At 39.3% G+C, this 26775-nt stretch overlaps 1 protein-coding gene and 1 pseudogene across 3 annotated transcripts in view; one reads left to right on the plus strand and one right to left on the minus strand.

Annotated features, from left to right (window-relative positions):
- Itgam (integrin subunit alpha M) overlaps positions 1–26775 on the plus strand; it is a 62485-nt gene that overhangs the window by 12998 nt on the left and 22712 nt on the right. For 2 of the 3 annotated variants that reach the window (XM_026400384.2, XM_026400385.2), the window contains exons 1-12: positions 5396–5469; positions 6627–6732; positions 9105–9208; positions 9521–9591; positions 9738–9855; positions 18894–19024; positions 19375–19520; positions 20608–20761; positions 22120–22270; positions 22796–22869; positions 23042–23171; positions 23461–23603. In XM_026400384.2, the coding sequence (XP_026256169.1) occupies positions 5442–5469; positions 6627–6732; positions 9105–9208; positions 9521–9591; positions 9738–9855; positions 18894–19024; positions 19375–19520; positions 20608–20761; positions 22120–22270; positions 22796–22869; positions 23042–23171; positions 23461–23603 (1356 nt within the window). In that variant the 5' untranslated portion in view covers positions 5396–5441. Of the gene's footprint in view, positions 1–5395; positions 5470–6626; positions 6733–9104; positions 9209–9520; positions 9592–9737; positions 9856–18893; positions 19025–19374; positions 19521–20607; positions 20762–22119; positions 22271–22795; positions 22870–23041; positions 23172–23460; positions 23604–26775 lie in introns of those variants that run through there. The other variant, XM_026400383.2, reaches the window with a different exon arrangement.
- On the minus strand, positions 10108–11075 carry LOC144256876 (protein SET-like; annotated as a pseudogene).

The following is a 26775-nucleotide window of genomic DNA, read 5'->3' on the forward strand; positions in this document are numbered from 1 at the left end:
GTTTAAGATAATAATTCTATAAAATGGGCCCAGTGTGCTGACCCCCACGTGCTTTTTTTTCCCCCAAGAAACAATTAATCTGCAGCCCTACTGGGCTTAAGTGGACAGGATATGTCTTATTTCTCACCAAATTACCTGTTATCTCCAGGTGAAATTCAGGCCCAATTATTCTGAAGGGGAGGAACTTTGTGACTGTTTTCATAGACCAGATCCCGGAACTCAGGGAGATAAGGATGATTCCTCTTAATTATAAAACCTGTAAGAATGTATGGTTAAAAATCCAATTAGAACCAGAGTTGTCATGGCAGTGGGACTTGAAAGTCTGATGTCATCTTACTGTCAGTCAAAAGTCAAAATGTGGATCTGGGCAGGACTCTATGTAAACTTCTCTGGGATCCCCAAAAACTGGAGCACAGGAGAGGCACACTGTCCCTTTTCTCTCTGAGATGACCCACTCTCTCCTTTGAGAGTGTCCCATTTTCCTTTGCTTATTCCTTCAATAAATTCATGCCTGTTTCTCTGAATGACATGTCTGAGATCCTTCTGACTTGATCACAAGAATTGGATTTGAAGTGTGTATTTGGGGGGTGTCTTCATGCTGCCTCAGTTTTCTGGAACGCTCCAGCCCTGAAACACTCTCAGTCCCCTTCCATATATGGGACTTTTCTCCCTTTTTACTTAAATAAAATAAATCCTACTCTGTTCACTCTTACTTTTCATTATTGTCTGTGGATTTTATTCCTCAAATATGTGAGAAAAGAATCCAGAAGGATCCCCAGTACCACATACATAAAGAAATTTTTTGAGTGTCTGTAACAGATGCTATAGTTGCCCCATTCATGTTCTGTTGGCATTTACATTCTTATGTAAGCTGGCCTGATTTCCTGCTTGCAGCACCCACAAATACTTGCCTGAGGATTTTCTTTTTTCTTTTTGGTACTAGGGACTGAACTCAGGGGCACTCGACCACTGGGCCACATTCCTAGCCCTATTTTTGTATTTTATTTAGAGACAGGGTCTCACTGAGTTGCTTAGTGCCTCTCAAAATCCTCCTGTCTTAGCTTCCCAAGCCTCCTAAGCTGCACACAGGTGTGCACCACCATGCCCATGCCCGGTCTTGCCTGAGGTTTTTTTTTTTTTTTTTTTTTTTGGCTCCTGGAAGCTTTTCTGCATGGGTGAAGGGCAGGCTGGATGCACCAGAGAATTCAGACTTCCCCAGAAAAAACCACTCAACCAATAGCTGTTATGAATTGTAAATAAGAATCTAGTTCTCTTTTTCCCAGGGCAGGAAAACTATGACGCCTGTTCTAAAATGACTTCCAAAGTTCCTCAGTGTATTGAGCATTAGTTGTCCATAGTCTTCAGTTTTTTCATACCTTTTATGAACTCCTTCTTTCTGCACTTTCCACTAGTGTTTCCCAGATAGTCTTCCAAATACATTACCTGTACTTGAATCCTTGTCTCAGGGTCCACTTACAGAGGAACAAAAGTTAATTTTATTTTGGTACTGGGGATTGAATCCAGGGGTGCTCTACCATTGAGCTTTATCCCCAGTCCTTCTGTTGTAGACAGACGAGGCAAAGCACCAAAGATAGCAGGAAACAATTTTATTTGGCTACAGCCAGGTTCAGAGGGCACAGTTTTTACTGTAATTAATCAATCCCCTGAACCCTGAGCTCAGGTAGTTTCAGAATTTTATACCCAGTATGTAAGGGGAAGGGCTCAGAAGTTCACAGTCTGTAGAAGCTTTTTCTTTCACTGTTTTGGGCAAGTTAACACTTCAAGGACAGCACTGGGAAGAGGAGAGCTGCTTCTCCCCTTTCTTTCCTTCCACATGCCAGCTGTTACCATGGAGCCCAATTGGTATCTTCTCTTAGAAATATAGACATCTCTGTGAAGCCCAGCTCAAGGGCAGAGGCGTTGTTTGCTCATTTCTATAAACCATTATATTGGAAACTAGTAAGGGGATGTCCAGCACCTGAAGTGTTGGTATCTTCCTGGCCAGTGGCCAAGTACAACAGGACAACATGAAAATAGGAAGTTTAACTACATTAAACTCTTTTGCAGAAACTCTTTTGTTGACAGTCCCAAAATCAGCCATGGTGGAGATTTCTGGAGAAGCCCAGTTAAGACTTTTCTGTCGAAAAAGGAAGTGCCACTACACTTCTTATTATTATTTGTAAAATTTGAGACAGAGCTTCCTAAAGTTGCCAAAGCTGGCCTGGAATTTAGGATCTTCCTGCCTCAGCCTCCTGAGTTGCTGGTTTTAAAAGAAGTTACTGTGCTCAGCTTCAAGCTAATCAAATGTGGGTGTGGGGGACAAGTTGGAGGGAAAGATTGACAGCTTGTAAATATGTACTCACCTTCAGTCTCTAAGTGAGGGACACACCCCATTGGTGGGCCATTGAGAAAAGCTCTGCATATTGGACAGTCATTCTGAGACTTTGCTTTATCTTTAAAGACAGTGGAACTTTGGTCACTGTTTTGATAAGGAGGGCTTCAACATCTGAGTTAGAGTAGCCCCTTGTGGTGGTTAGAATGTGAAAGCTTTTACTAAAACAACCTTATCTTTTTTTTGGTACTGGGAATTGAACCAGGGGTGCTTTATCACTGAGCCACACTCTTAGCCCTTTTTAAAACAACTTATATTTTGAGACAGAGTCTCACTAAGTTGCCCAAACTGACCTCAAACTTGCAATACTTCCGCTTCAGCCTAAAAATTGCTGGGAGTATAGGCCCGTTGCCACCAGGCCTGGCCAAAACAAACCCATCTTATCTATGAAAGCACTCCCCCACATCCTGGTAAAGATCTTCTCATCTTGGGCCCATGGTTCCTCCTTTCCTCAGCCTTTTAAATGATATAGGCATTTTGTTTTAAATTATCTACTGGTATAATTTTTCTGATTTAAAAACTCATTCTTTTTTGCATTAAAGTTTTAAATACAAAAATATTGAAATCACTCTGTGGCAGATTAAAGGTAGCCACTGTTCTTTGGACACAATTATGAGAAGTGAGATCTGTGTCTTTTCTCCTGGAATATGAATGGGTTTTTGTGTCTGTTTAATGAACAGAAAATGGTGGAAGTAAATCTATGCCAGTTTCTAGTCCTTAAAGAGGTTTCCAACAAACCTCTACTTCTTGTCTCTTGGAACGCTTTCTCTTGAAAACTAGCCACCATGCTGGGAGAATCCCAAGTCCTATGGAGAGGGTACATGTAGGTGTTGCAGTTGACAACCCTAATTGAGCTCCTTGTCTACAGCCAGCACTAATGTGAATGACCCATTTTAGAAGTCCAGCCCATGAGGATGATATGACTGTGATCATGTGAGATACTTCAGTGAGAACTGCTGAGGCCAGGCTATTCATAGAACCATGACAGATAATAATGTGTTGCTGTTTTAAGTCACTAAATTTTGAAGTGGATTGCAATGAAGTAATAGATAACTGGGATATATCTGTAACCCTAGCATATTGGAGCTAACCACTATTAACATTTTTGTTTTCCTGAATATATATATATATATATATATATATATATATATATATATATATATACACACACACACACACACATATACACATATATACATATGTTTTGGTACTGAGGATACCTTGAACATGCACTCTACCACTTGAATGAGCACTCTACCACTGAGCTACATCCTTGGTCTTTTTTTTTTTCTTTCTTTCTGGCACTGGGAATTGAACCCAGAGGTGCCCTACCACTGAGTGACCTCCCCAGTCCTTCTATTAATTAATTAATTGATTAAATATATTTTATTTGTTCTGATTATCTATACATGACAGTAGCATATAATTTATTTATTGAGACAGGATCTTGATAAGCTGCTGAGGTTGGCCTTGAATTTGTAATTCTCCTGCCTCAGGCTCCTGAGTTGCTGGGATTACAGGCATGTGCCACTGTGCTCAGCTCTCCTAGTCCTTTAAAAATGTTTTAAATTTTGACATAGGACCTTTCTAAGTTGCCCAGGCTGGCCTTAACTTGCATTCTCCGCCTTAGCCTTTGGGCTGCTGGGATTACAGGTGTGCCCCATGTTGCTCAACCACACGTATATATTTAAACATAATTTTAAACAAAATGTGCAGAATTTTTTTTTGGCTGGTAAACATAATTTTCATTTGATTATTAGGAAAGTGGCACTAGGAATAAAGGAAAATGTGTTAAGAAAGTGAAGAAAATCATTGGATTGGAAATCACATTAGCAGTCACATATAAGATATAGTTTGATGGTCTATGTATTTGATGAAAGTATTTTCCTGCATTTTTGAATTAGAGATTACCATTCACAAGGAAATATAAGGATAGATTACAGAGTAAGATATTATTTAAACATTTTTCTGTTGGATATCAGATTGTTCTAGTTTTTCATTATTAAAAACAATGCTGTAGGCTGGGGATATAGCTCAGTTGGTAGAGTGCTTGCCTCACATGTACAGGCCCTGGGTTCAATCCCCAGCACCACAAGCAACAATAAAAACAACAAAAAAACAATGCTGCAATGAATGATCTTGTATGTATCTCTTTGTACTTCTTAGTGACATTTTTATACTTTTCTTCTTTTTTTTTTTAAAGAGACAGGTTCTCACTATGCTGGCCCTGAACTTCCTGCTGTAGCCTCCCATGTAACTGGGACTACAAACAGGAGCCATTAGGTCCAGCTTTTAGCTATTTCCTAAGACAAATTCTTGGAGGTGAAAATTTTGGATAATGGGTCTGAAGCTTTTTTTTTTTTCAACATGTATATATATTCTTAGTTGTAGTTGGACACAATACCCTTATTTTATTTATTTATTTTTATGTGGTGCTGAGGATCAAACCCAGTGCCTCCCACATGCTAGGCAAGTGCTCTACCACTGAGTCACAACCCCAGTTCCCTGAGGCTTTTTTAAAAGCAAAATATTATAAAACATCATCTTTCTCTGTGTCGGGTTGTCCTTGTTGATGGCTATAACAAACAGCTCTGGTGAAGGGTGCTCCTGTTTCTAGGGGTTAGAGGAGGGCCATTTTTTGGCAAAGGGTTTTTAGGGAGAAGCAGGGTTGAAGCTCCTATACTCATTTGATCTGTATTAATGTTCAGAACACACATTGCAGAAGGCAGGCTCAAAAGCTATTTTGCTTGCTTTCCATAATGCTTTGGCCAAACCTAGGTGACAAATGACATCTTTTGGAGAGTGACTTTTATGGTTTGGGTCAGGAAATTGGGCAGGGCAGGAGATCAGGCTGTGTGCAGTCCCAGGAAGGTCAAGCGGGGCTGGGTGCTCAGTGAGCCTCCCTCCTCTTCCTTTGAGTCTCTTAAAGTTTTAGCCCTCCTACTTCTCTTTTTCTCCCTTCCTGGCTTTGGTGGCTTACTTGAAGTGGCTCAGTGGGGCTTGCAACCCCACAGTTCATGCTTCTTCCCGGTTCCTGCTCCTTTCAGCCATGACTTGTAGAGTTCTTCTGTTAACAGGTACACCAGGGACTTGGGGGGCCCTCAGGGTAGAGAGGAGGGGGAACTTTTGGGTCTGTGAATGGAGAGAAAGGACACAGAATATGTAGGAGTTAGGCTGGGGAGAGGTAGAGGGGTTTGGGGGGAAGGATGAAAGATTCAAAGAAGAAGCAGAGAGTAGAGTAAGATCAAAGATGAGGTGGCCACAAAGCGTGGATGAATGACTAAATTCATAGACTGTGCAAGGCTCTTTGGCATCCAGTCACTTCACAAATGAGAAAACTGAGGCCCAGAGAAATGAAGTGATATGCCTGAGGATGCACAGCAGGTGTTAGACTCTTGTCAGAGAGGGCTTCCTCTTGGATTCTACCTTATGGCCTCCACTTTGCCTGCAGTTCTATTTAACAAGGATCAGGTGTAAGTGTTTGTTGAATGACTGATGAATTAAAATGTTTTTGAGTGTGTTTCCTTTTATGCCTATATTTTGTGGAGAATGAGCCAAGAAGGGAAGGAAATGCTTGAGAAGGAACCTTGCATGGGAAGGAAATTATCTAACTGAGTCTATAGAAACTTGGGCAAATAGCATTGTCTATAGGATTGTTGGGCAAATCATTTGATGAAGAGGACATTTTTGTGCTCAGAAGGGAGGGTGGAGCTCAGAGATGGACTGACTGCATCCTCTGATGGTAGTAAATGTGTCAAATGTGGCTCACCACCTATTGTTGGCTATAATCTGCAAGCCAGAGGTTGAAGATAACATTTATAACCAATTTGATGACAGGGAATAGAAATTTGGAATCCAGTGAGGTGAAATGTCATCTCCCTACAGAGAACTTCATTTGCCTCATTATTAAACTTATATTACAAAAATTGTAATTAATAATTATATTTTGAATTTCCTTGATGAAAAATTTGTGGAGGTGAATTTTTTTCCTGTTATATTTGTACATATGTATTCTATTAGACTCTTGGCCTGCAAAGCTTGAAATATCAGCCTCTCTATAGAAAAAATGTGCTGACCCCTGCCCTAGGCAGTCAGAACTAGACCCTGGAGGCAGACATCCTGATGATGGGTTAGGGTGAATCTGGACAGGATAGTATGTGGTGCAGGAAGGTGTGCTCCTTCCTTTACTGTAGAGGTTCCTCTCCTGACCCTAAACACCTTATTCTCCTTCCAGCCTTCGCCTTGTGTCGTGCATTCAACCTGGACACTGAAAATCCAATGACCTTCCAAGAGAACGCAAGGGGGTTTGGGCAGAGTGTGGTCCAGTTTGAGGGATCCCGGTAAGAGCACCAGTGGGGCATCCTCTGTCTCATGTGCTTCCCTCAATTGTTGGAAAACAGTAAGCTGTTTCCTTGATTGATTTTTGAGTAGGTAACAAATTTGGAACCAGGACAAGTTTCCAAATTCAAAAGATGCAAAAGTGTGTAAGAATAAAAAGCTCTTCCGCAACCCTTCCCCCACTTCCCTTTCCAAGAGGCACATTGACAAATAATTTCTTTGTGAGTTCTTTCAGAGATTTCTATCTCTATATTTATATCTTTATGTCTATATCTAGCTCCCTAGTATCTACTCCATACTCAATTTATACCACACATTATACTTAATCTATGGCTGTTGCTTGTACTTTTTTTGGTACCAGAGATTGAACCCGAGGGCACTTAACCACTGAGCCACATCCCTAGCCTTTTTAAAGTTGCTTAGGAGCTGGTGAAGTTGCTGAGGCTGGCCTTGAGCTTGTGATCCTCCTGCTTCAGACTCCAGAGTCTCTGGGATTATAGGTGTGCACCACTGCATCTGGCTTGCCAATTATTTTTGTAAATAAATTTTATTGAACACAACTCTGCCCATTTGCCACTTATTGTTTATGACTTCTTTTGAGTTATGCTGGTAAAACAAAAAATCTGTGACAGAGACTGTATTGTTCATAAAGACTAAAACATTTACCAGAAATATTTATGAAACTATTATAACTTTTTCAGAAAAATGTGTTGACCTCTACTTTCTGCTACATTTTGCTGATTTTGTACATTAATCTGATTTTACCAGATTAAGTACATAAAAAGCATACTCATTCTGTCTTCTTTTTGCATCATATTCTGTTATTAGGAGATACTAGAATTTACTTTTATATTTCATTAAATCTCTTCTTTTTTTCCCCAAGAAAGTTGTCAACAGTTGTATTATTATCCACATAGTTCATAGGAAAAGGAAGGCTTCAAATGGGTTTGGGGACTAGGACAAGAAATGCAAGTCTGCTCGGTGTACAGTTGGCGGCAGGGCTCTTTCCACATCAGGTGCAGCAGCTGCACTTGTCCTCTGCCCCTTTGTAGACACAACCCTGGGTACACTTGGCATAGGAGCAGCAGCTCTGCTTTGCTTTGCCCTCCCCCTCCCCTCCCCCTCCCCCTCCCCCCCTCCTCCCCTCCCCTCCCCCTCCCCCCCTCCTCCCCTCCCCCTCCCCCTCCCCTCCTCCTCCCCTCCCCCTCCCCCTCCCCTCCTTCTCCCCTCCTCCTCCCCCTCTTCTCCCCTCTTCTTCTTTCTCATCTCTCCTCCTCCTCCTCCTCCTCCTCCTCCTCCTCCTCCCCCTCCTCCCCCTCCCCCTCCCCCTCCCTTGCAAGAGATGCATCTGTACTCTTTGCATGGGCAGGGGTTTAAATCTCTTAAGGCACATTTAAATCATTTCCAAACTTTTATATGGACTATACTGTCCTTTTGCAGATGTGCAAGTATATTTGGAAATAAATTCCCAGAACTGGTAGTGCTGGATCAAAAATGCATATACAATTTTAAATTTTTGTGGTACTGGGAATTGAACGCAGGGTGGTTAGGCAAGCTCTACTATAAAACTGCACACCTAGCCTTATATTTACTTACTTACTTTGAGATAGGGTCTCCCTAAGTTGCTTAGGCTGACCCCGAACTTGCAATCCTGTCTCAGCCTCCCCAGCTGCTGTAATTACAGGGGTGCACTTCTGTGTGTGCATATGTGATTGCAATAAAATTTTCCAGATTGCCCTCTGTAAAGCATGTAAAGCCCTCTGTAAAGCATGGCAGCAAATTACACTTGCACCAGAAATTTGTGGGAACACTTATTTCCCCATCCACTTGCCAGTTCAATTTGTTATCAAACTTATTGATCTTTGTAAAAGTGAGTAGATGAGTAAATTTAGTTTTAAATTGCTTTCTTTCTTTTTTTTTTTACCAGACATGTAGTTCTTTTTAAATTTTTTTTTTTTGCAAATTCTTTTTAAAAATCTTTTGCACCATTTTCTATTCTTTTATTTCTCTTACTGGTTTGTAGGAACTGACTATATTGAAGGTAGTCTGAGTTATAAGTTGCTAATATCCTTTCTTACAACTTATTATTTGTCTTTTGTCTTTGCATGAACTAGTTTTCATATGCAGAAATTTATTTAAAATTACTCTGTGGATGAACTGATCCATTTTGAAAATGCCCTCTGAGTTGCATGTCATTCTCAGGCCCTTCTCATTGAGACTTAATATTTTTCCATTTCTTCCTGGGCAAATTATTCTTCCTATTTATGGAAATTCAAGAATCCACATGAGAGTCCCTACTTTTCCCTTGGGTGGTAGAACTCTTCGATGATCTCCTTCTTTTCCTGCACATCAGAGTTTTCTCTATTCTCCCCAGGATTGTGGTTGGAGCCCCCCAGGAGATAAAAGCTGACAACCAAACAGGAGGCCTCTATCAATGTGAAATCAACACCCGCAACTGTGAGCCCATCTACTTTCAGGGTGAGTCACTGGCCCCCCTTTGGGTCCCTGGTAGTGCTGGATTCCATCTGTGACTCACCTGTACTTTCCAAGAATCCCCATGTTCTGGGGGATCTACACTGGGGGACAGAGGGAGTCTGGCTCTCCAGTTTCTGCTCAATCTGAAAACTCTACCTCAGATACTCTCAGGTGGCCTCTGTCTGTTACTTTCCCATGATGTGTGCCCTTGACCTGGCACACATCTGTGTCTCCAATTTGAAGTGATCCCTGCCTAGCTGTTTCACAGCTCCTTTCATCCCCTTGAGAGTGACCATGTGCATTCTATCTCTGCAGTCCCCATGGAGGCTGTGAACATGTCCTTGGGCCTCTCCCTGGCGACTGCCATCAACCCCTCACAGCTGCTGGTGAGTTACTCTGGGTCACAGGAGGGTCTTGAGGGGAGGAATGGGGACCTGAGGCTATTGGGGCTGGGGTCTTGTGGGAGGTGGAGGTGCTGCTATGAAAGGACAGGGAGCAGAGCAGCTCCTTCCATTGGTACCCTGTCCCTCAGGCCTGTGGCCCCACCGTGCACCAAACTTGCAAGGAGAACACATATGTAAATGGCTTCTGCTTCCTATTTGGATCCAACCTACGGCAGCAGCCCCAGAGGTTTCCAGAGGCCCTCAGAGGTATGTGCCTTTTGGAAGAGACTGGAGGATAGAGGGTAGGACTGAGCTTGTGGTCTAGGGGATAACTTAGAGGTCTAGGTGCAGAAGGATGGGGAAGCCATTCCATTAAAAAGAATTGGTGGTGGGGACGGGGTAGGGAAAAGTGGGGGAAAAGACTGCAACTTGCTCCCAGGGACTGAACTAAAAAAACAAAAAACAAAAGAAAAAAACAAAAGAAAGAAAGAAAAAAGGTTGGAATTCATCAGTGTTTAATTACTCGTCTTCTCCTTTATCCTCCTCTCCTTCCTCCCCTTCATCATCATGTTCATCTTCTTCACCTTCATCCTCATCCCCTTCTTCATCAGTATCTTCCAATCCTTCGTCATCATCATCATCATTATCTTCTTCTCCTCCTTCCCCTTCTTCATCATCCATATCAGAAACCAAGTAGTACTGCAATGGATTTGGCCAAATATCATCTTTGATGACCTCTCCTAACTCATCTGCACCTGCAGCAGAATGGTCAGTAAACCAGGTAGAGAAGCTCTCTGGTTCTTCATGCGGCCTCTTCCTGCTGGCTTTATTCTGCGTTTGACTTGAACATTTCATCAAATCCTTTCCAGATTTCTATTTGATTTCAGTGGACTTTGAAGATGGATCACCACTCTCATTCAGATGAAATTCTTTGGAGAGAACTTTATTTTCGAAGTAAGGATTTTCATCAAAATAAAAATCTTTATTCTGTAACCTGATTTGATATCTTCAAATTCTGTCACTTCAATTCTGGCCTCTTCATCTTCCTCCCCCAGCAGTGCAGACATTTGTGGATAGTTGACAAATGTTGTTACCCCAAAATTTGGGATTTTTGGAGATCAATTCTGACCTCTTTTGAAAAAATGGTTGGTGGAGTTTGTTATATTTCTGTTTTACTTTCAATATCTCCTCATTGGCTTGTTCATTAAGTCTTTCTATTTCATCTTGTACTTCATCTATATGTTCAATTGCTTCTTCTTGTTCTTTTTCTGAGGCCCTGTCGTGGTTGGAGTTGAGCTCCTTTTTACCAACTTTGGCTGCCGGCGAAAAATTGTACCACTTAATTAAGGTTTTTAGTTTACATTTGGCCACCTCAAAGTAGTTGTAACATTAGATTGGTCAACAAAAATTCCTTGAACGAACTGTACAGTCAGAGCAGACTTTCCAACCTCTCCTGAGCCAAGAACGACTAGCTTATATTCACGCATGATAGAAATTTGTCAAAACTGAGTACCTTTCACGCTGTCACCGGGTTCCATAGCCAGCATCATCCCTCCAGGTCGCTGCTCTGGGCGCCACAGCAGTCCTGTCACTACCCCTCCCAGCACTGACACTATTTTAAAAACATTTTTTTAGTTGTATATGGACACAATATCTTTATTTATTTTGTGGTGCTGAGAGAACCGAACCTAACACCTCACACGTGAGACGCAAGTGCTCTATCACTGAGCTACAGCCCAGCCCCAAAGCACTAACATTTTGATGACTCTTTTTTAAGTCAATTTTTTAAAAAAATATTTATTTTCTTATAGGTATACACAATATCTTTATTTTTATATGGTGCCTCATTCTTGCTAGGCAAACGCTCTACCTCTGAGCCACAACCCCAGCCCCTTTTTAATGACAATTTAATAAAAGAAATACAAACACGGGCTGGGGATGTGGCTCAAGCGGTAGCGCGCTCGCCTGGCATGCGTGCGACCCGGGTTCGATCCTCAGCACCACATACCAACAAAGATGTTGTGTCCGCCGAGAACTAAAAAGTAAATATTAAAAATTCTTTCTCTCTCTCTCTCTCTCCTCTCTCACTCTCTCTTTAAAAAAAAAAAAAGAAAGAAATACAAACACAAATACACAAATGTATTCAGATATTTCCCTTACACAATAAATCACACTTTATAGGTCATTTTGAAATTGTTATTACTACATAAAATGATATATTGAAACTCTGAGTTTTCAGTAATATTAGTGAAGGTAGTTTACTTTCTTATTTGTTCTTTTTAGTTATACATAACAGTAGAGTCTACTTTTTAAAAAAATTATTTATTTTTTTTAGTTGTTGATGGACCTTTGTTTTATTCATTTATATGTGGTGCTGAGGATCAAACCCAGTGCCTCACACATGCTAGGCAAGCACTCTGCCACTGAGCCACAACCCCAGCCCCAAGTAGAGTCTATTTTGACATATTTATACAAGCATGGAGTGTATCTTATTCTAACTAGGATCCCAGTCTTGTGGATGTACAGGATATTGAGATTCACTGTGGTGTATTCATACGTGTATATAGGAAAGTTATGTCAGATTTATTCCACTGTCTTTCCTATTCCTATCTCCCTTTCTTCCCTTCATTCCTCTTTGTCTAATTCACAGCACTTCTATTCTACCCCCACTTCTTCTTGGATGTTACCAGCTTTGTTCTTTATGCTCAAGATTACCTTGAATCTATGGGGTCTTTGGTGGTTTTATATGAATTTTAGAATTGTTTTTTCTATTTCTTTGAAGAATGCCATTGGTATTTTTATAGAGATTGCAGTGAATCTGTAGATCACTTAGGTAATGTGAAACTTTTAACAATATTAATTCTCTCAATACATGAATACTAGATGTGTTTTCACTTAATTATGACCTCTTTAGTTTCTTTCAACAGTCTTATGATTTTCAGTTTAGAGATATTTAAACTTCCTGAATTTTTCCTAGGTATATTATTTATTTTTTAGTTGTTTATGGACCTTTATTTTATTTATTTATTTTTATGTGGTGTGGAGGATCAAACCCAGTGCCTCACACGTGCTAGGCAAGTGCTCTACCACTGAGCTATAGATAGCCCCAGCCCTCTTATTTCTTAAGTGGGATTGTTTTCTTCATTTTTTGGTAGCTTACTATTATTATATAGAAACACTGGAGATTTTCACATGTTTGTTTCCTGACACTTTACTGAACTCATTTGTTAGTTCTAATAGTTTTTTTTTTGAGTCTTTAGGTTTTTCTAAATATAATATTATATCATCTGCAAATAGAGACAATTTGACTTCTTTCCAACTTGGATGTCCTTTATTTTTTACTCTTGCCTAATTGCTCTGACTAGGACTTCTTGTACTTTGTTAAATAAGAGTGATTAAGAGGGCCTTCCTTGTCTTGTTCCTGATTCTAGAGGAAATGATTTCAGCTTTTTTCCATTCAGTATGACGTAGACTGTGAGTTTGTCATGTATGGCCTCACTGTGCTGAAATAGGTACATTTTATGCCTAATCTGTTGAGAGTTTTTATTTTTTTTGGGGGGGTACTTCCCTTTTCTGTATTTTATTTAGAGATAGGGTCTCAATGAGTTGCTTAATGCCTCACTATTGCTGAGGCTGGCTTTGAACTCCGATCCTCCTGTCTCAGCCTCCCAAGCTGCTGGGATTATAGGCGTGTGCCACCATGCCTGGCTTGAGAGTTTTTAATCATGAAGGGATGTTAAGTTTTGTCCAATGTATTTTTGTACCTACTGAAATAATCATATGGTTTTGATTCTTCACTTTGTAAATGTGACGAATCAAATTTTTTTTATGTCAAACTATCCTTGTATTCCTGGGATGAATCCTACTTGATCATAGTGAGTTATACTTTTGATCTGCTGTTGAATTCAATTCCCTTGAATTTTGTTGAGGATTTTTACATGTATCTTTACTAGGTATATTAGTAATTTTATTTTTCTTTGTTTGTCTTTGTCTGACCTTGATATCAGGGTAATGCTGACTTCACAGAATGAATCTGGAAGATTTTCCTCTTTCTCAATTTTATGAAATAGTTTGAGAAGAATTGGTATTAATTCTTTAAATGTTTGGTTGAATTCAGCAGTGAAGTTATCTAGTTCCTGGCTTTTCTTTGCAAGAAGTCTTTTTATTGCTGATTCACTCTCCTTACTCATTATTCTATTCAGATTTTCCATTTCATGGTGGCACAATCTCTATAGGTTGCATGTATCTAGGAATTTATCCATTTCTTGTAGTTTTCAAATTTGTTGGTATATAGTTGTTCATAATACTCTCTTTTGTATTTTCGTCACATCAGTTTAATGTGTGCTTTATCATTTCTATGTTTGATTCTTCTCAGTTATTTCTTTATTAACCTGATTAAAAGCCTGTGGATGTTGTTTATCCTTTGAAAAAACCAACTGTTTATTTCATTTATCTTTTACATTGTATTTTAAATCTCTCTGTTGTTTATTTCTCCTCTGATCTTTATTATTTATTCCTCTCTCTTAGAATTTGGTTTGTTATTTTGTTATTTTTTATGAGGTAAAGTATTAGATTTTTTTTGAGAACTTTCCTATGTTTTTTTAAAAAAATATCTTTATTTTACATTTATGTGGTGTTGAAGATGGAACCCAGTGTCTCGTGCATGCTAGGCGAACACTCTTATCACTGAGCCACAACCCCAGCTCCTCTTATGTTTTTTTTTAATATTTATTTTTTAGTTATAGTTGGGCACAATACCTTTATTTTATGTATTTTTATGTAGTGCTGAGGATCGAACCCAGGGCCTTACACATGCTAGGCAAGCACTCTACCGCTGAGCCACAACCCTAGTCTGAGAACCTTCCTATGTTTTGATGTAGGCATTTATTGCTATAAATTTCCCTCTGAATGCTGCATTTGCTTTCATAATTTTTGGTATGTTGTGTTTACATTTTCATTTGTCTGTGGAGATTTTTAAAATATTCCTTTTAATTTCTCCATTGGCTCATTGGTTGTTTAGGAGAATTTTTTCCCCCTTCTTTTTTTCAGGGCTTGTGATCAAACTCAGAGCTTCACACATGCTAGGCAATGCTCTGCCACTGAGCTGCAGCCCTAGCTCTGGAATGTTGTTTAGTTTCTATATATATTTTATTAGAGATGACTTTAATGTTTAAATGTTAGGGTCGTTTTTTAAAAAGGCACAAGAAAAATCAGATTTAGTAAGTAGTATGAAAGAATTTTTGATTAAGCTTACGTTAGCATTTTAGAAACTAAAAAGTTCAAATGTCAGGGGCTAGCATTACCATGAATACAATGAAGATAAATTTCTTATCACCCATAAGTTATATAAACTCAACTGAAGTAGAATAACAATAATCACTGTAAACATTTTTGGAACTCTACAAAGTTATTATTTCAATGTCTATAACATTGGGAAATATTTAAAATTACATTTTGACCACTGATTTAATTAACAGTGACACAACAAGTTGAGGGAAAGTATATTGTAATAGTCTGAAATAAAAACCTATATTTTTCTTTTCTTCACTAACTGTGTAATTAACAAAAATGTATATATTTATGGAGTACATCATGCTATTTTGATATATTATATACATTATGGAATTCCTCACATTTTTTCATAGTGAAAACATTTGAAATTAATAGCATTTCTCAAAAATACAGTATTTTTTATTAACTAGAGACACCATGTTTTACAGTCTTGGAACTTATTCCTCCTTAACTGAAATTCTGTATCCATTCACCAACATTTTACAAATCCCCGAGCCCCACCCCATTCCTCTGGTGATCACCACTCTACTCTCCATGAATTCTATTATTTTTTTAGAGTCCACAAATGAGAACATACTGTAATTATCTTTCTATGCTTCACATATGTCATTCAGTATAATTTCTCTAGGTTCATTTATGATGTCCCAAATGACAGGATATGTATTTTTATGGTTTCTAAAGTTCCTCCTATAATTGATTTCTAATTTTGTATCATTGTTGTTGGAAACAATTCTTGATATATTTCAAATTTTTAAAATATTTGATAAAGCTTGTTTTGTGGCCTACTAAATGGTCATTCTTGGAGAATGTTCTGTGTGCAATTGAGAAGAATATGTATTCTACAACTGTAAGCTGGAAGGTTATGTATAATGTTCTTAGATCTAGTTTGTCTAAAGTGCAGTTAAATTTCAGTATTTCCATGTTAATTTTTCTGTCTGATTAATTTGTTGAAAACGGGATAGTGAAGTCTCCTAATTTTATTGTCTCACTCTCATCTCTATCTTGTTGTACTTTTATGTCCATTAATATTTTCTTTATATACTTAGGTGCTCTGATATTGGCTAGCCATATATATGATTATTATATCTTTTTGATAAATTGAGCCCTGTATCATTAAATAATGACTTTCTTTGTATCTTGTAGCAGTTTTTTTTCTGTGCTGAGGATTGAACCCAGCCGGTACTCTACCATTGAGCTAAGCCCCCCAATTCTTCTTGTAACAGTTTTAAACTTGAAGTCTATTTTATCTGATATAAGAATAGCTGCACTTGCTCTCTTTAGGATAATATTTGCATGAGATACCTATTTTCTCTCTTCACTTTTAGCCTATGTTTCTCCTTAAGACTAATCTACCAGGCTGGATATAGTTGGATCTTGTTTTTCAATTCTTTCAACCACTGTGATTTTTGATTGGAGATCTTAATACATTCACATTCAAAGCAATTATTGATAGGTAAACAGTTATTATACCATTTTGTTGCTGTTTTCTCATTGTTTATAGACCTTTGTTCCTATGTTTCTCTGTTGTTGTTCTCTCTATGATTTGGTGATTTTCTTTAGTGCTCTATTTTATTTCCTTTCTCTTTATCATCTGTGTGTCTTCTCTAGTTTTTTTTTTTTTTTTTTTTTTTTTGCCTTGCTACCACAGGCTCATGTGCAATATTTTATAGTTACGGTAGTCTATTTTGCACTGATGACACCTTAACTTCAGTTAACTTCTAGTCATTTTTTGCAGTGCTGGGGTTTGAACTTCAGGTCCCACACATGCTAGGCAAGTGCTCTACCACTGGGAAACATTCCCAGCCCAGAACTCTATAGACTTTAAATCTCTCCCCAGAAGGCATGCGTGTGTGTGTGTGTGTGTGTGTGTGTGTGTATATTTCTCCCTTTTATCTTTTTTTCACTTGTTTTTGCAGTGCTGAGAATTGAAACCAGGACTTGGTGCATATTAGACAAACACTCTACTACTTGAGCTGCACCTCCAGCCCCCAATTTCTATTTTTGATGTCACATTTGACATTTTTATATTATATATTTCTTAAAAGCTTATTGAAGCTATTGTTATTTTTTTGAAAAATATTTTCTTAGTTGTCAATGAACTTTATTTATTTATATATGATGCTGAGAATTGAACCCAGTGCCTCACACATGCTAAGCAAGTGCTGTACCACTGAGCCACAACCCCAGCCCCTATTGTTATTTATTTATTTATTTATTTATTTATTATCATTTTGAGTTTTAACCTTCATACTAGAGATATATGTGATTTACAGAGCACAATATCAATAGTGTGGTATTCTGGATTTGATTATATATCTACCTTTACCTGTGAATTTTATACTCTAATATATTTTTGTATTAGTAATTAGTGTCCTTTCATTTCTACTTGAAGAATTCCCTTAATCATTTCTTGTAAGACAAGTCTTTTGGTGATGAATTCCCTCAATTTTGCTTGTCTAAGAAAGATTTTATTTTTCCTGCATTTTTCTGAGATTGTATTCTTGGATATAGTATTCTTGGTTGACTGTTTTTTCTTTCAACACATCAAATATATCATTCCCTTTTATGTTGTCCTACAGAGTTTCTGCTGAGAACTCAGTTGTCTAACAAGGACTCTCTTATAGTGACTGGCTGCTTTTCTTTTGCTGCTTTTAAATTCCTTGTCTGACTTTCGACAGTTAATTTATTGTGCTTTGCAGTGAAGACCACTTGGGATTGAATCTGCTTTTGGAATTTTCAGTTTCATTTATCTGGATATCCATACCTCTTCTAAGAATTGGAATGCTTTTAACTTTTTTTTTTTTTCATTAAATAAGCTCTCTGTCCCCATGTTTATCTCTTACTTTCCATAATGCAAATGGGGGTACTGCTTCACCTCAGTCCTGGGATGCATGGCTGCTTGGTCAGCCAAGACACTAATTTCCCAGGAGATGATGCACTACTTCAGCTCAGCTTCAGGGAGCATGACTTCTCTGAGCAGCAAGCCACTTTTCTGGAAACCCTGGTATGCAGAGTGTCGCTTCAACTTAGGCGAAAGGGAACTGCAATGACTCTGAGTACTATTTTTTTTTTTTTTTTTTTGTACCAGGGATTGAACTCAGGAGTACTCAACCACTGAGCCCTATTTTGTATTTTATTTAGAGACAGGGTCTCACTGAGTTGCTTAGTGCCTCACTGTTGCTGAGGCTGGCTTTGAACTTGCGATCCTCTTGCCTCAGCCTCCTGAGCTGCCGGGATTATAGGCATGCACCACTGCGCCTGGCTCAAATACTATTTTCTGTAGAGCTAGTGCACTGGTTCAGCTCAGGAAGGACTGGATAGGTCGCAGTGACTGGGAAGGGTAGATGAAGTGGCTTTATGGCAGCTTGCCCCCAAGGAGAAGGGCACAGCCACCAGCTGGCTACACTTCAGGGGTGGAAAGGTGCCATGACCTCTTATCCCTGGAACAGGACACACTCCAGCAGTGGCTCTGGTTCCAAGATGGCCTCAGCTGCATAGGCCACAGAGGCTGGGGCTCAGTGTTGCCTCCTTCTCTTGAGGGAGCACAGCTGTGTGTACTCTAGGCCGCTCACACAGCTGAAACTCTGTAGGACAACTGTAGACCCCAGTGGTGAGGAATGTAAGTGCCCAACATGTTGGTGATAGCTGCTGAGTTCTCTTGCTTACTTTTACCACCTTGGGAGGAAATCCCTCCTGGTTCCAAGCTGACATCTGCTGGGAGATGGGGGATGGAGGCCAGGAATTTCCTTCCATTCTCTGAAGCCATCCTGGGGTTGATATACTCTGGTACTCTCCTTTAGTTGTTTTATTTTCATCAAAATTTATTTGGTTGTTTCTTTTTCTGGCTGTCTTTGTGGATTATTGAGCACTAATGACTTCTAGCAGTCATTTTGCTGATATCCAAGGAGTGTGCCATTTTTAAAATTCAGCCCAGAACATAGGTGGAATCTTGTTTACCTGATAACAAGTCTCTAATTACTTAATCAATTCGTACTCTTTTTCCTCTTCTCTAGCATGTCCTCAGCAGGAGAGCGACATTGCCTTTTTGATTGATGGCTCTGGTAGCATCAATGAAAACGACTTTAGGAAGATGAAGGACTTTGTGTCAACAGTGATGGACCAATTCAAAAAGTCTAAAACCTTGGTAAGGGCTCATACCAGGGTGGCAAATACATGGCAGCCAGATTGCCACTATTCCCCACTACTGCAATAGCATACATGGCAAAATGGACATCTGATGGTTATGTTGTTTTATGATTCTATTTTTTGATCTGCTTGGATGCACCATAAGCATTCTTTCAAGTAGGCAGCTCGACGAATAGGGGTGGCATGGGAGATGAAATCCACATGTCACTTCTTGTAGAATTCTAGTATTGAAAGTGGGTGGGAGCTGTGGAGAAGAAATTTGGAAATTGGAGTGTTGCAAGGTTTATGTAAGGCTTGCTGGAGATGAGGAGCACCTTCTTCAGTCTAATGCCACTGCCCTGTTTCCAGTTCTCTTTGATGCAGTACTCAAATGAATTCCAGACTCATTTTACCTTCAATTATTTCAAGACAAATCCTAACCCAAGATTGCTGGTAAACCGAATAAGACAACTGCATGGGACAACATACACTGCCACAGGAATCCGCAAAGTAGTGTAAGTTCTTCCTTCTTTGCTTAGGATGGAAGGAGGAGATGATTTTAACTGGGCTTTGAAGGATGTGGGAATTGTTCAGACAAGAATGGGGCAAAGGTTTGAAGGAGGTCTGTATGTAGTATTTTTTTTTCTATTGGTGCATTATAATTATGCTTAATAGTGAGATTCATTGAGATATTTTCGTATATGCACATAATATAATTTGATCAATCTCATTCTCTAGTACCTCACCTTCTCTTGCCCTCCTTCTTCTCCTGGGTCTCCTTTCTCTAATATGTTAATGAAAAAATTGTGCATAAATGTGAAAGTAAAGAGAGGAAGTGAAAGCTGGGTGGGGTGATGCAGACCAGTAATCCCAATGGTTTGGGAGGCTGAGGCAGGAGGATGGCGAGTTCAAAGCCAGCCTTCGAAAAAGTGAGGCACTAATCAACTCAGTGAGACCCTCTCTCTAAAAATACAAAAAAAAAAAAAAAAAAGGACCGCGGATGTGGTGCCATTTTGAATGTCTCAATCCATGGTACCTACCGCCGCCACCAAAAACAAACAAACAAAAAAAAGTGAGTGAGGGAAAGGTGGCTGGAGGGAGGCCAGAAAAATTGATTGATTTCAGTAACCAAAGGCAAATTTGTAGCCCCTGAGGATCCATTGATGATCTTAAGCAGTAGGAAGATATCCTATTATGTTTTGGAAATATTCTGATTGTGTGTGTGTGTAACAGCAAGGGTGGGGTTGGGACAGAAGTGCAGGAAGATGAGCTGGAGAGCTGTAGTAGTACTCTAGGAGAGATGTGATGAAGGCCAAATTGTCTATTTCTTTTTTTAAAAAATTTTCTAGACTTAAAAGAATAATATTCAGTTTAAAATGTCAAAACATACAAAAGCATATATAAGGGTAAAGGCTTACTTTTTTCCCCATTCTTCTCCCTCTTCTCCCTTCCCCCGCTGCCTTTCTATCTCAGGAGAGAGAGAGCCCCTTCCTAGACAGAGCCCAGCTGCTTCTGTGTCTGTGACTCTGCTGACATTTCCTCCCAACACATTAATAGCCTCTTTATTTGCATTTGACTTTGTCCTTCCTCTTCTGTGAACAGAAGAGAACTGTTTCAGAGTGCCAATGGAGCCCGGGAAAATGCTGTTAAGATCCTAGTTGTCATCACAGATGGAGAAAAATATCAAGATCCCCTGAATTATGAGGATGTCATCCCTGAGGCCGACAGAAAGGGGGTCATTCGCTATGTCATTGGGGTAGGAAATGTGTCTTTGGGCCTGATGCTTTTGTTGTGGATTTCTACTTGGACATACCCTCCCTTCAACTTGCAAATACTGGTGAAATCAGTGAGGGAAGGGTTCCTGCTAACCCAGACAGACCTGTGCATCAGTTATCTATTGTCACAATAATGCTGTGTAACAAATGATCTACAAATTCAATGGCTAAAAATAATAAGTAAGCCTGTAGATCAGCTGCATAGTTTTTCTGGTCTCAGATGGGCTCACTCACACATTTGTAATCAGCTACACGTTGTCAGGCCATCTCCCCTCCTCTCCCCCTCCCCCTTCCTTCTTTTCTTCCTTCTAGCACTGGGGATTTAACTCAGGGGTACTCTACCACTGAGATACATCCCTAGTCCTGTTTATTTTTTATTTTGAGACAGAGTCTCACTAAGTTGCCCAGTGTGGCCTTGAACTTATAATTCTCCTGCTTACATCCTGGCCAGCTTTCTCCATTTCTGAGGATTGCAAGCTGGTTTGTCTGCTGGACAGATGACCTTGGTTGGAACAACTGGGTGATTTGGCCCTTCTGCTCCCTGGGTCTCATTCTACAGTGGGCTGGCCTTGACATGTCCTTTTGGTGAAGGCAGAGGAACAAGCGAGAAAGTGGAAATATTGCAGACATTTTTTTCAGATCTTTGTTTGCATCAAGTTTGATAACATCCATGGGCTAAACCAAGATACATGGCTGAGCCCAGAGACAATGAGTGGTGCAGATTACTCCCCTAAGAGTAAAGGGCACAGGAAAGTTTATGGGGAAAGGGCTTGGATACAAGGAAGAGGATCATCAGTATAATCAAACTACCACAGTACTTGTGTGACATAGAAAAAGTATCATTCTGAGTGCATGGATTACCATGTAAGACCTTCATATAAAGAAAAAATCTCTCCCTTTTCTCTGAGAGGAGGGCAGCCAGGAAGCATGGCAGAGAAAATACATTAAAAATTGTGTTTGAATCTGGATGTGGTGGCAGATGCTTATAATTCCAGCAACTCCAGAGGCTAAGGCAGGAAGACTGCAGGTTCAAGGTCAGCCTTAGCAACTTAGTGATACCCTGTCTCAAAGTAAAAAATAAAAAGTGCTGGGGATATAGCTCACTGGTAAAGTGGCCTTGAGTTCAATCCCCAGTGCCAAAAAAAAAAAAAAAAAATCCCTGAGCTGCTGCCTGTACAATGTATACTCTGCCCAACTACACTTGGCAGTGTCTCAGAGGCCTTCTGCTGCATTCTCTTATTTGACAATGTTCCTGATACTTTTCCTAAGAAATTTTTTGCTAGATGATACTGCTACCTACAGACACTGTCTGCTTTGACCTTTGTTTCTTGGCAATCAGGTGGGAGGTGCCTTCAACAATGACAGATCCCGTGAAGAGCTTAATACCATTGCCTCTAAGCCAGCTCGTGATCATGTGTTCCGGGTGAATAACTTTGAAGCACTAAACACCATTCAAAACCAGCTTCAGGAAAAGATCTTTGCAATTGAAGGTGAGCTGGGCATCTGTGTTCCCAGAAGAGCTCAAGATGCAGACTAGACCTTCCTAATTTCTGGTATCTTGACCTCAACTCTTCCCTACCACTTGGGCCTCACCAGGTCAATTCCTTTGAAATCGAAGAATCTTTATTTTCATCTCTAATTTTGCCAGTCTTGGCTATAGGTTGATAAATCCAAGTGTGGAGAAGTCAAATTCCATACAGCATTTTCCCTAAAATTTAGGTGTGTTGCTGACATGTATTCAATATTCTGTTACTCTTCACCTGTAATATTACCTGGTACATAGAAGATGGTCAATAAATGCATATTGAATAAAGGAATTAGACTTCTTGAGGACCACATTCTCATCTGACAGAAAGTAGCTATTGTGATTAGCTGCCAAAAGAAGGGCACACACTTTAGAGTTCAACACAGATCCCATTGGAGCCTCCCTTTGTCTGGCTACAATAGCATTTGAGTTTCCAGCACTATTCTATGCTCTTCTGCTTTCTTGATATAGAAAGTTCTCCTCCTCACAGGCACTCAGACAGGAAGTACCAGCTCCTTTGAGCATGAGATGTCTCAGGAAGGCTTCAGTGCTGCCATCACCTCTGTAAGTGGCCCTTCATTAAATTGGGGGTGGAGGTAGGGCAAGAAGAAAAGAGAGAAGAAGTCCAAGGGTCTGGAGGCTCTTCCTGTGATGGACTCTTGTAGTGAGGTAACTCTTTAATGGGCAGAAATGGTCTCTTCTTCCCTCATCAATCCTGTTCAACCTCTTTTTCCAGAATGGTCCTTTGCTGGGCTCTGTGGGGAGCTTTGACTGGGCTGGTGGAGCCTTTTTGCATAGGTCAAAGAATGAAATCACCTTCATCAACACAACCAGGGTGGACTCAGATATGAATGATGCTTACTTGGGTAAGTGGGGATAGCAGGGGTCCCCTAAGAGAGGATCAGGATTTCATGTAACTCAGTTCGTGTAACTGCCATTGGATCTTTCACAGGCTCTTGGGATATGTGCAAAGACATAAATTTCAAAATTTAATTTTAATTATGTTCACAAAGAGGAATATAGTATAGTGCTGTTACCCCAATCTGCCAAGCATGGGGCTGCCCCATTGCCCCCACTCAAGTATGACCTGCAAAGTGAAAAGGAGGGCAGGGCCTGTGAGGGAAAGCACTTTGCCTATTAGACTACCATCTTCAGGTTATGCATCTGCAGTCATCTTGAGGAACCGGGTGCAAAGCCTGGTTCTGGGTGCACCTCGATATCAACACATTGGCCTGGTGGCGATGTTCAGACAGAATGCTGGTGCCTGGGAGACCAACACTATTATCAAGGGCAACCAGGTAAGAGCAGAGTATAAAGCGTGAATGTGCAGAGGCACCCTGGGGACTGAGAGATTCCAGGGTGGGCATTGCCAGATGCCTTGTATAGTAGAGATTTGAAAAGGAGCCTTCAGAGGGCTTTAAGTTGGGGAGTCATGGGATCAGTTCTGCATTTGAGAATGCTGTGTTCTTAGTTTTCTAACAATAATAAATAATAATTTTTGACCTGTACAGAGCTCTTTATGAGTTTAAGTGCATCCAGAGCTGATATTTAACTGGTAACATAACCAATATAGCCACATAATTTAATAATTCCATATCAGTTGACAAATGGCTGTATCTTTGAGATTCCCCAAGAGGACAAACTGTTCTTGAAGTTTATATAGAGGGCTGGGGTTGTAGCTTAGTGGTAGAGTGCTTGCCTAGCACATGTGAGGTATTGTGTCCATCTACAACTAAAAATATTTTTAAAAGTTCATATGGAAATGCAAGGGACCCAGAATAGCCAAAACAAGCTTGAAAAAGTAGAACAAAGTTGGAAGCCTCACACTTAAACTTTACAAATCAATAGAGCCAGAAAGTAGATTAGTGGTTGTCAAGGAATGGGGGTGGCTAAGGGATTGGGAATGATGACTAGGAGACCCTAAGTTTATTTCTGGGGAGACAACAATCTTGAATTAGTGATGATGGTTACATAACATTATGTCTATACTAAAAACCACTGAATTTTATACTTTAAAATGGTGAATTTATATTATATAAATTTTATCTCAATAAAAAATAGCTATTTTGAAAACAATGTAATCCACCATAATAAGAAATTAGAGAATAAAAAGTAATTATTTTAGTAGACACAGAAACAGTAATTGACAAAAAATAGAATTCTTTCATGATTAAAAACCTCAGTGAAATAGGAACTAAGGAGAACTTCCTCAACTTGGAAAAAATTTCAAAAAATCTGCAATTGACGTCAAAAGTGCAAGAGAATGCTTTTCTGCTATAATTGGAAACAAAGCAAGAATATTCATCCTTACTATTTCTATTCAATATCATATTGGAAGACCTAGCTGGTTCAACAAAGCAAGGGGGAAACTTAGTGATACCCTGTTGTCAGCACATGGAGCTGAAAGGAAGATATAAAACTGTCTGTGTTTGCACATAACATATTTGCATGGAAAATCTCAAAGAATCTACAAAAAAGCTCCTGTAACTAATAAGTTATTTTAGTAAGTTCTCAGGATACAAGATCAATTTATAAAAATTAATTCTTTTTCTGTAGTATCATTTAACAATTGGAAGTGAATATGAAAAAAGTACCATTTACAATAGCAAACCAAGACCAAGAAATGCTTAGGAATAAACCTCATAGAATCTTTGCAATATTTATATGCTGAAAACTATAAAATATTAATGAGAGACATCAAAGACATAAATAAATGGCCAGATGTTCTATCCTCAGATAGAAGACTCAGTATAGTTAAGATGTCGATTTTCCCCAAGTTGATTGTTACACTCAATGTAATAAAAATTCTAGAAGTATGTTTTGTGGAATTGATGAAGATAATTCTAAAATTTATATGGGAAATAAAAGAAAATAGAATATCTGAAAAATTTTGCAAAGAATTTAGATAAATATCATTAGTATTTACTGGAGAACTCACATATCACTGAATTTCAGGACTTAACAATTTAAGTTATAGTAATCAGGACATTTTGGTATTGCCAAAGAAGGACATGAAGATCAATGGAACAGAATAGCCCTGAAATAGATAGACACATACACAGTCAACTGATTTTCTTTTTATAAAGTTTTGTTCCCTCTTTACTGAGGTATAATTTACAAATGAAAGTAGTATGTATTTCCCATGTAAAATGTGATGTTTTAATATATGTATACATTGTGAAATTATTAAACCAATCTAAATTAATATATCTATTGCCTTAGATGTTTATCTTGTTTTGGAGTGTGAGAACATTTAAAATCTACTCCTTTAGTAATTTTTAAGTACATGATGCATTATTATTAGTTATGGTCTCTATATGCTACAACAGAGATCAACAGAACTTATTCATTCTAACTGAAATGTAGTAGTGCCCTTTGACCAACATCTCTGCTGTTCCTTCCCAAGCCCTGTCCCTTGGCAACCACCATTCTAATCTCTGCTGTGATGCATCTGACTTTTAAGATTCTACATATAAGTGAAATCATGCAGTATTTGTCTTTCTGTGCCTGGCTTATTTCACTTAGCATAATATCCCCTGGTTTCATGCTGTTTCAATGACAGAATCTTCTTCTCTTCTCCTCCTTCTCCTTCTCTGGGAATTGAACCTAGGGGTACTCAATGTACCATTGAGCTACATCTCCAACCCTTTTTATTGTATATTTTGAGACAGGGTCTTGCTAAGTTACCTATAGCCTAAATTGCTGAGGCTGGTTTTGAACACACGATCCTCCTGCGTCAGCCTCCCGAGTTGCTAGGATTATGGGTATGTGCCACAACGTCTGGCTGGAATTTCCTTCTTTTTAAAGGCTAGATAGTATATTCATTATACATATGTGTGTGTGTGTGTGTGTGTGTGTGTGTGTGTGTGTGTGTTTGTGTGTAGTATGTATAATGCAATCACGTAAACTGCAAAATATATACATACACTTTTCTCCTCCTCCTCCTCCTTCTTTTTAGTCTTATACCCTCTATTGAGTCTTGAGTCTGTTGTTTGCATTCCAGTGTAAGCTTCAGTGTAGCCAGACTAGAGAAATCTCTTGCCTAGAGTTTTTTAACCCTTTTTTCCCTGGTTGGTAATAATCAGGTCAGGTTTGGATGTATAAAATTATGAAACATTATTTCCCATAACTTTTTTTTAATATTTATTTTTTAGGTGTAGATGGACACAACACAATGCCTTTATTTTTATGTGGTGCTGAGGATTGAACCCGGGTCCCGCCTGTGCTAGGCAAGTGCTCTACCACTGAGCCACAATCCCATCCCTATTTCCCATAACTTTTTTTTTTTAAAGAGAGAGAGAGGAGAGAGAGAGATCGAGAGAGAGAATTTTTTAATATTTATTTTTTAGTTTTTGGCGGACACAACATCTTTGTATGTGCTGAAGATCGAACCCGGGCTGCAAGCATGCCAGGCGAGCACGCTACCGCTTGAGCCACATCCCCAGCCCCTCCCATAACTTTTTAAAAATA

The sequence above is a fragment of the Urocitellus parryii genome, chromosome 9 (assembly GCF_045843805.1).
Source record: "Urocitellus parryii isolate mUroPar1 chromosome 9, mUroPar1.hap1, whole genome shotgun sequence".
NCBI classification, from domain to species: domain Eukaryota; kingdom Metazoa; phylum Chordata; class Mammalia; order Rodentia; family Sciuridae; genus Urocitellus; species Urocitellus parryii.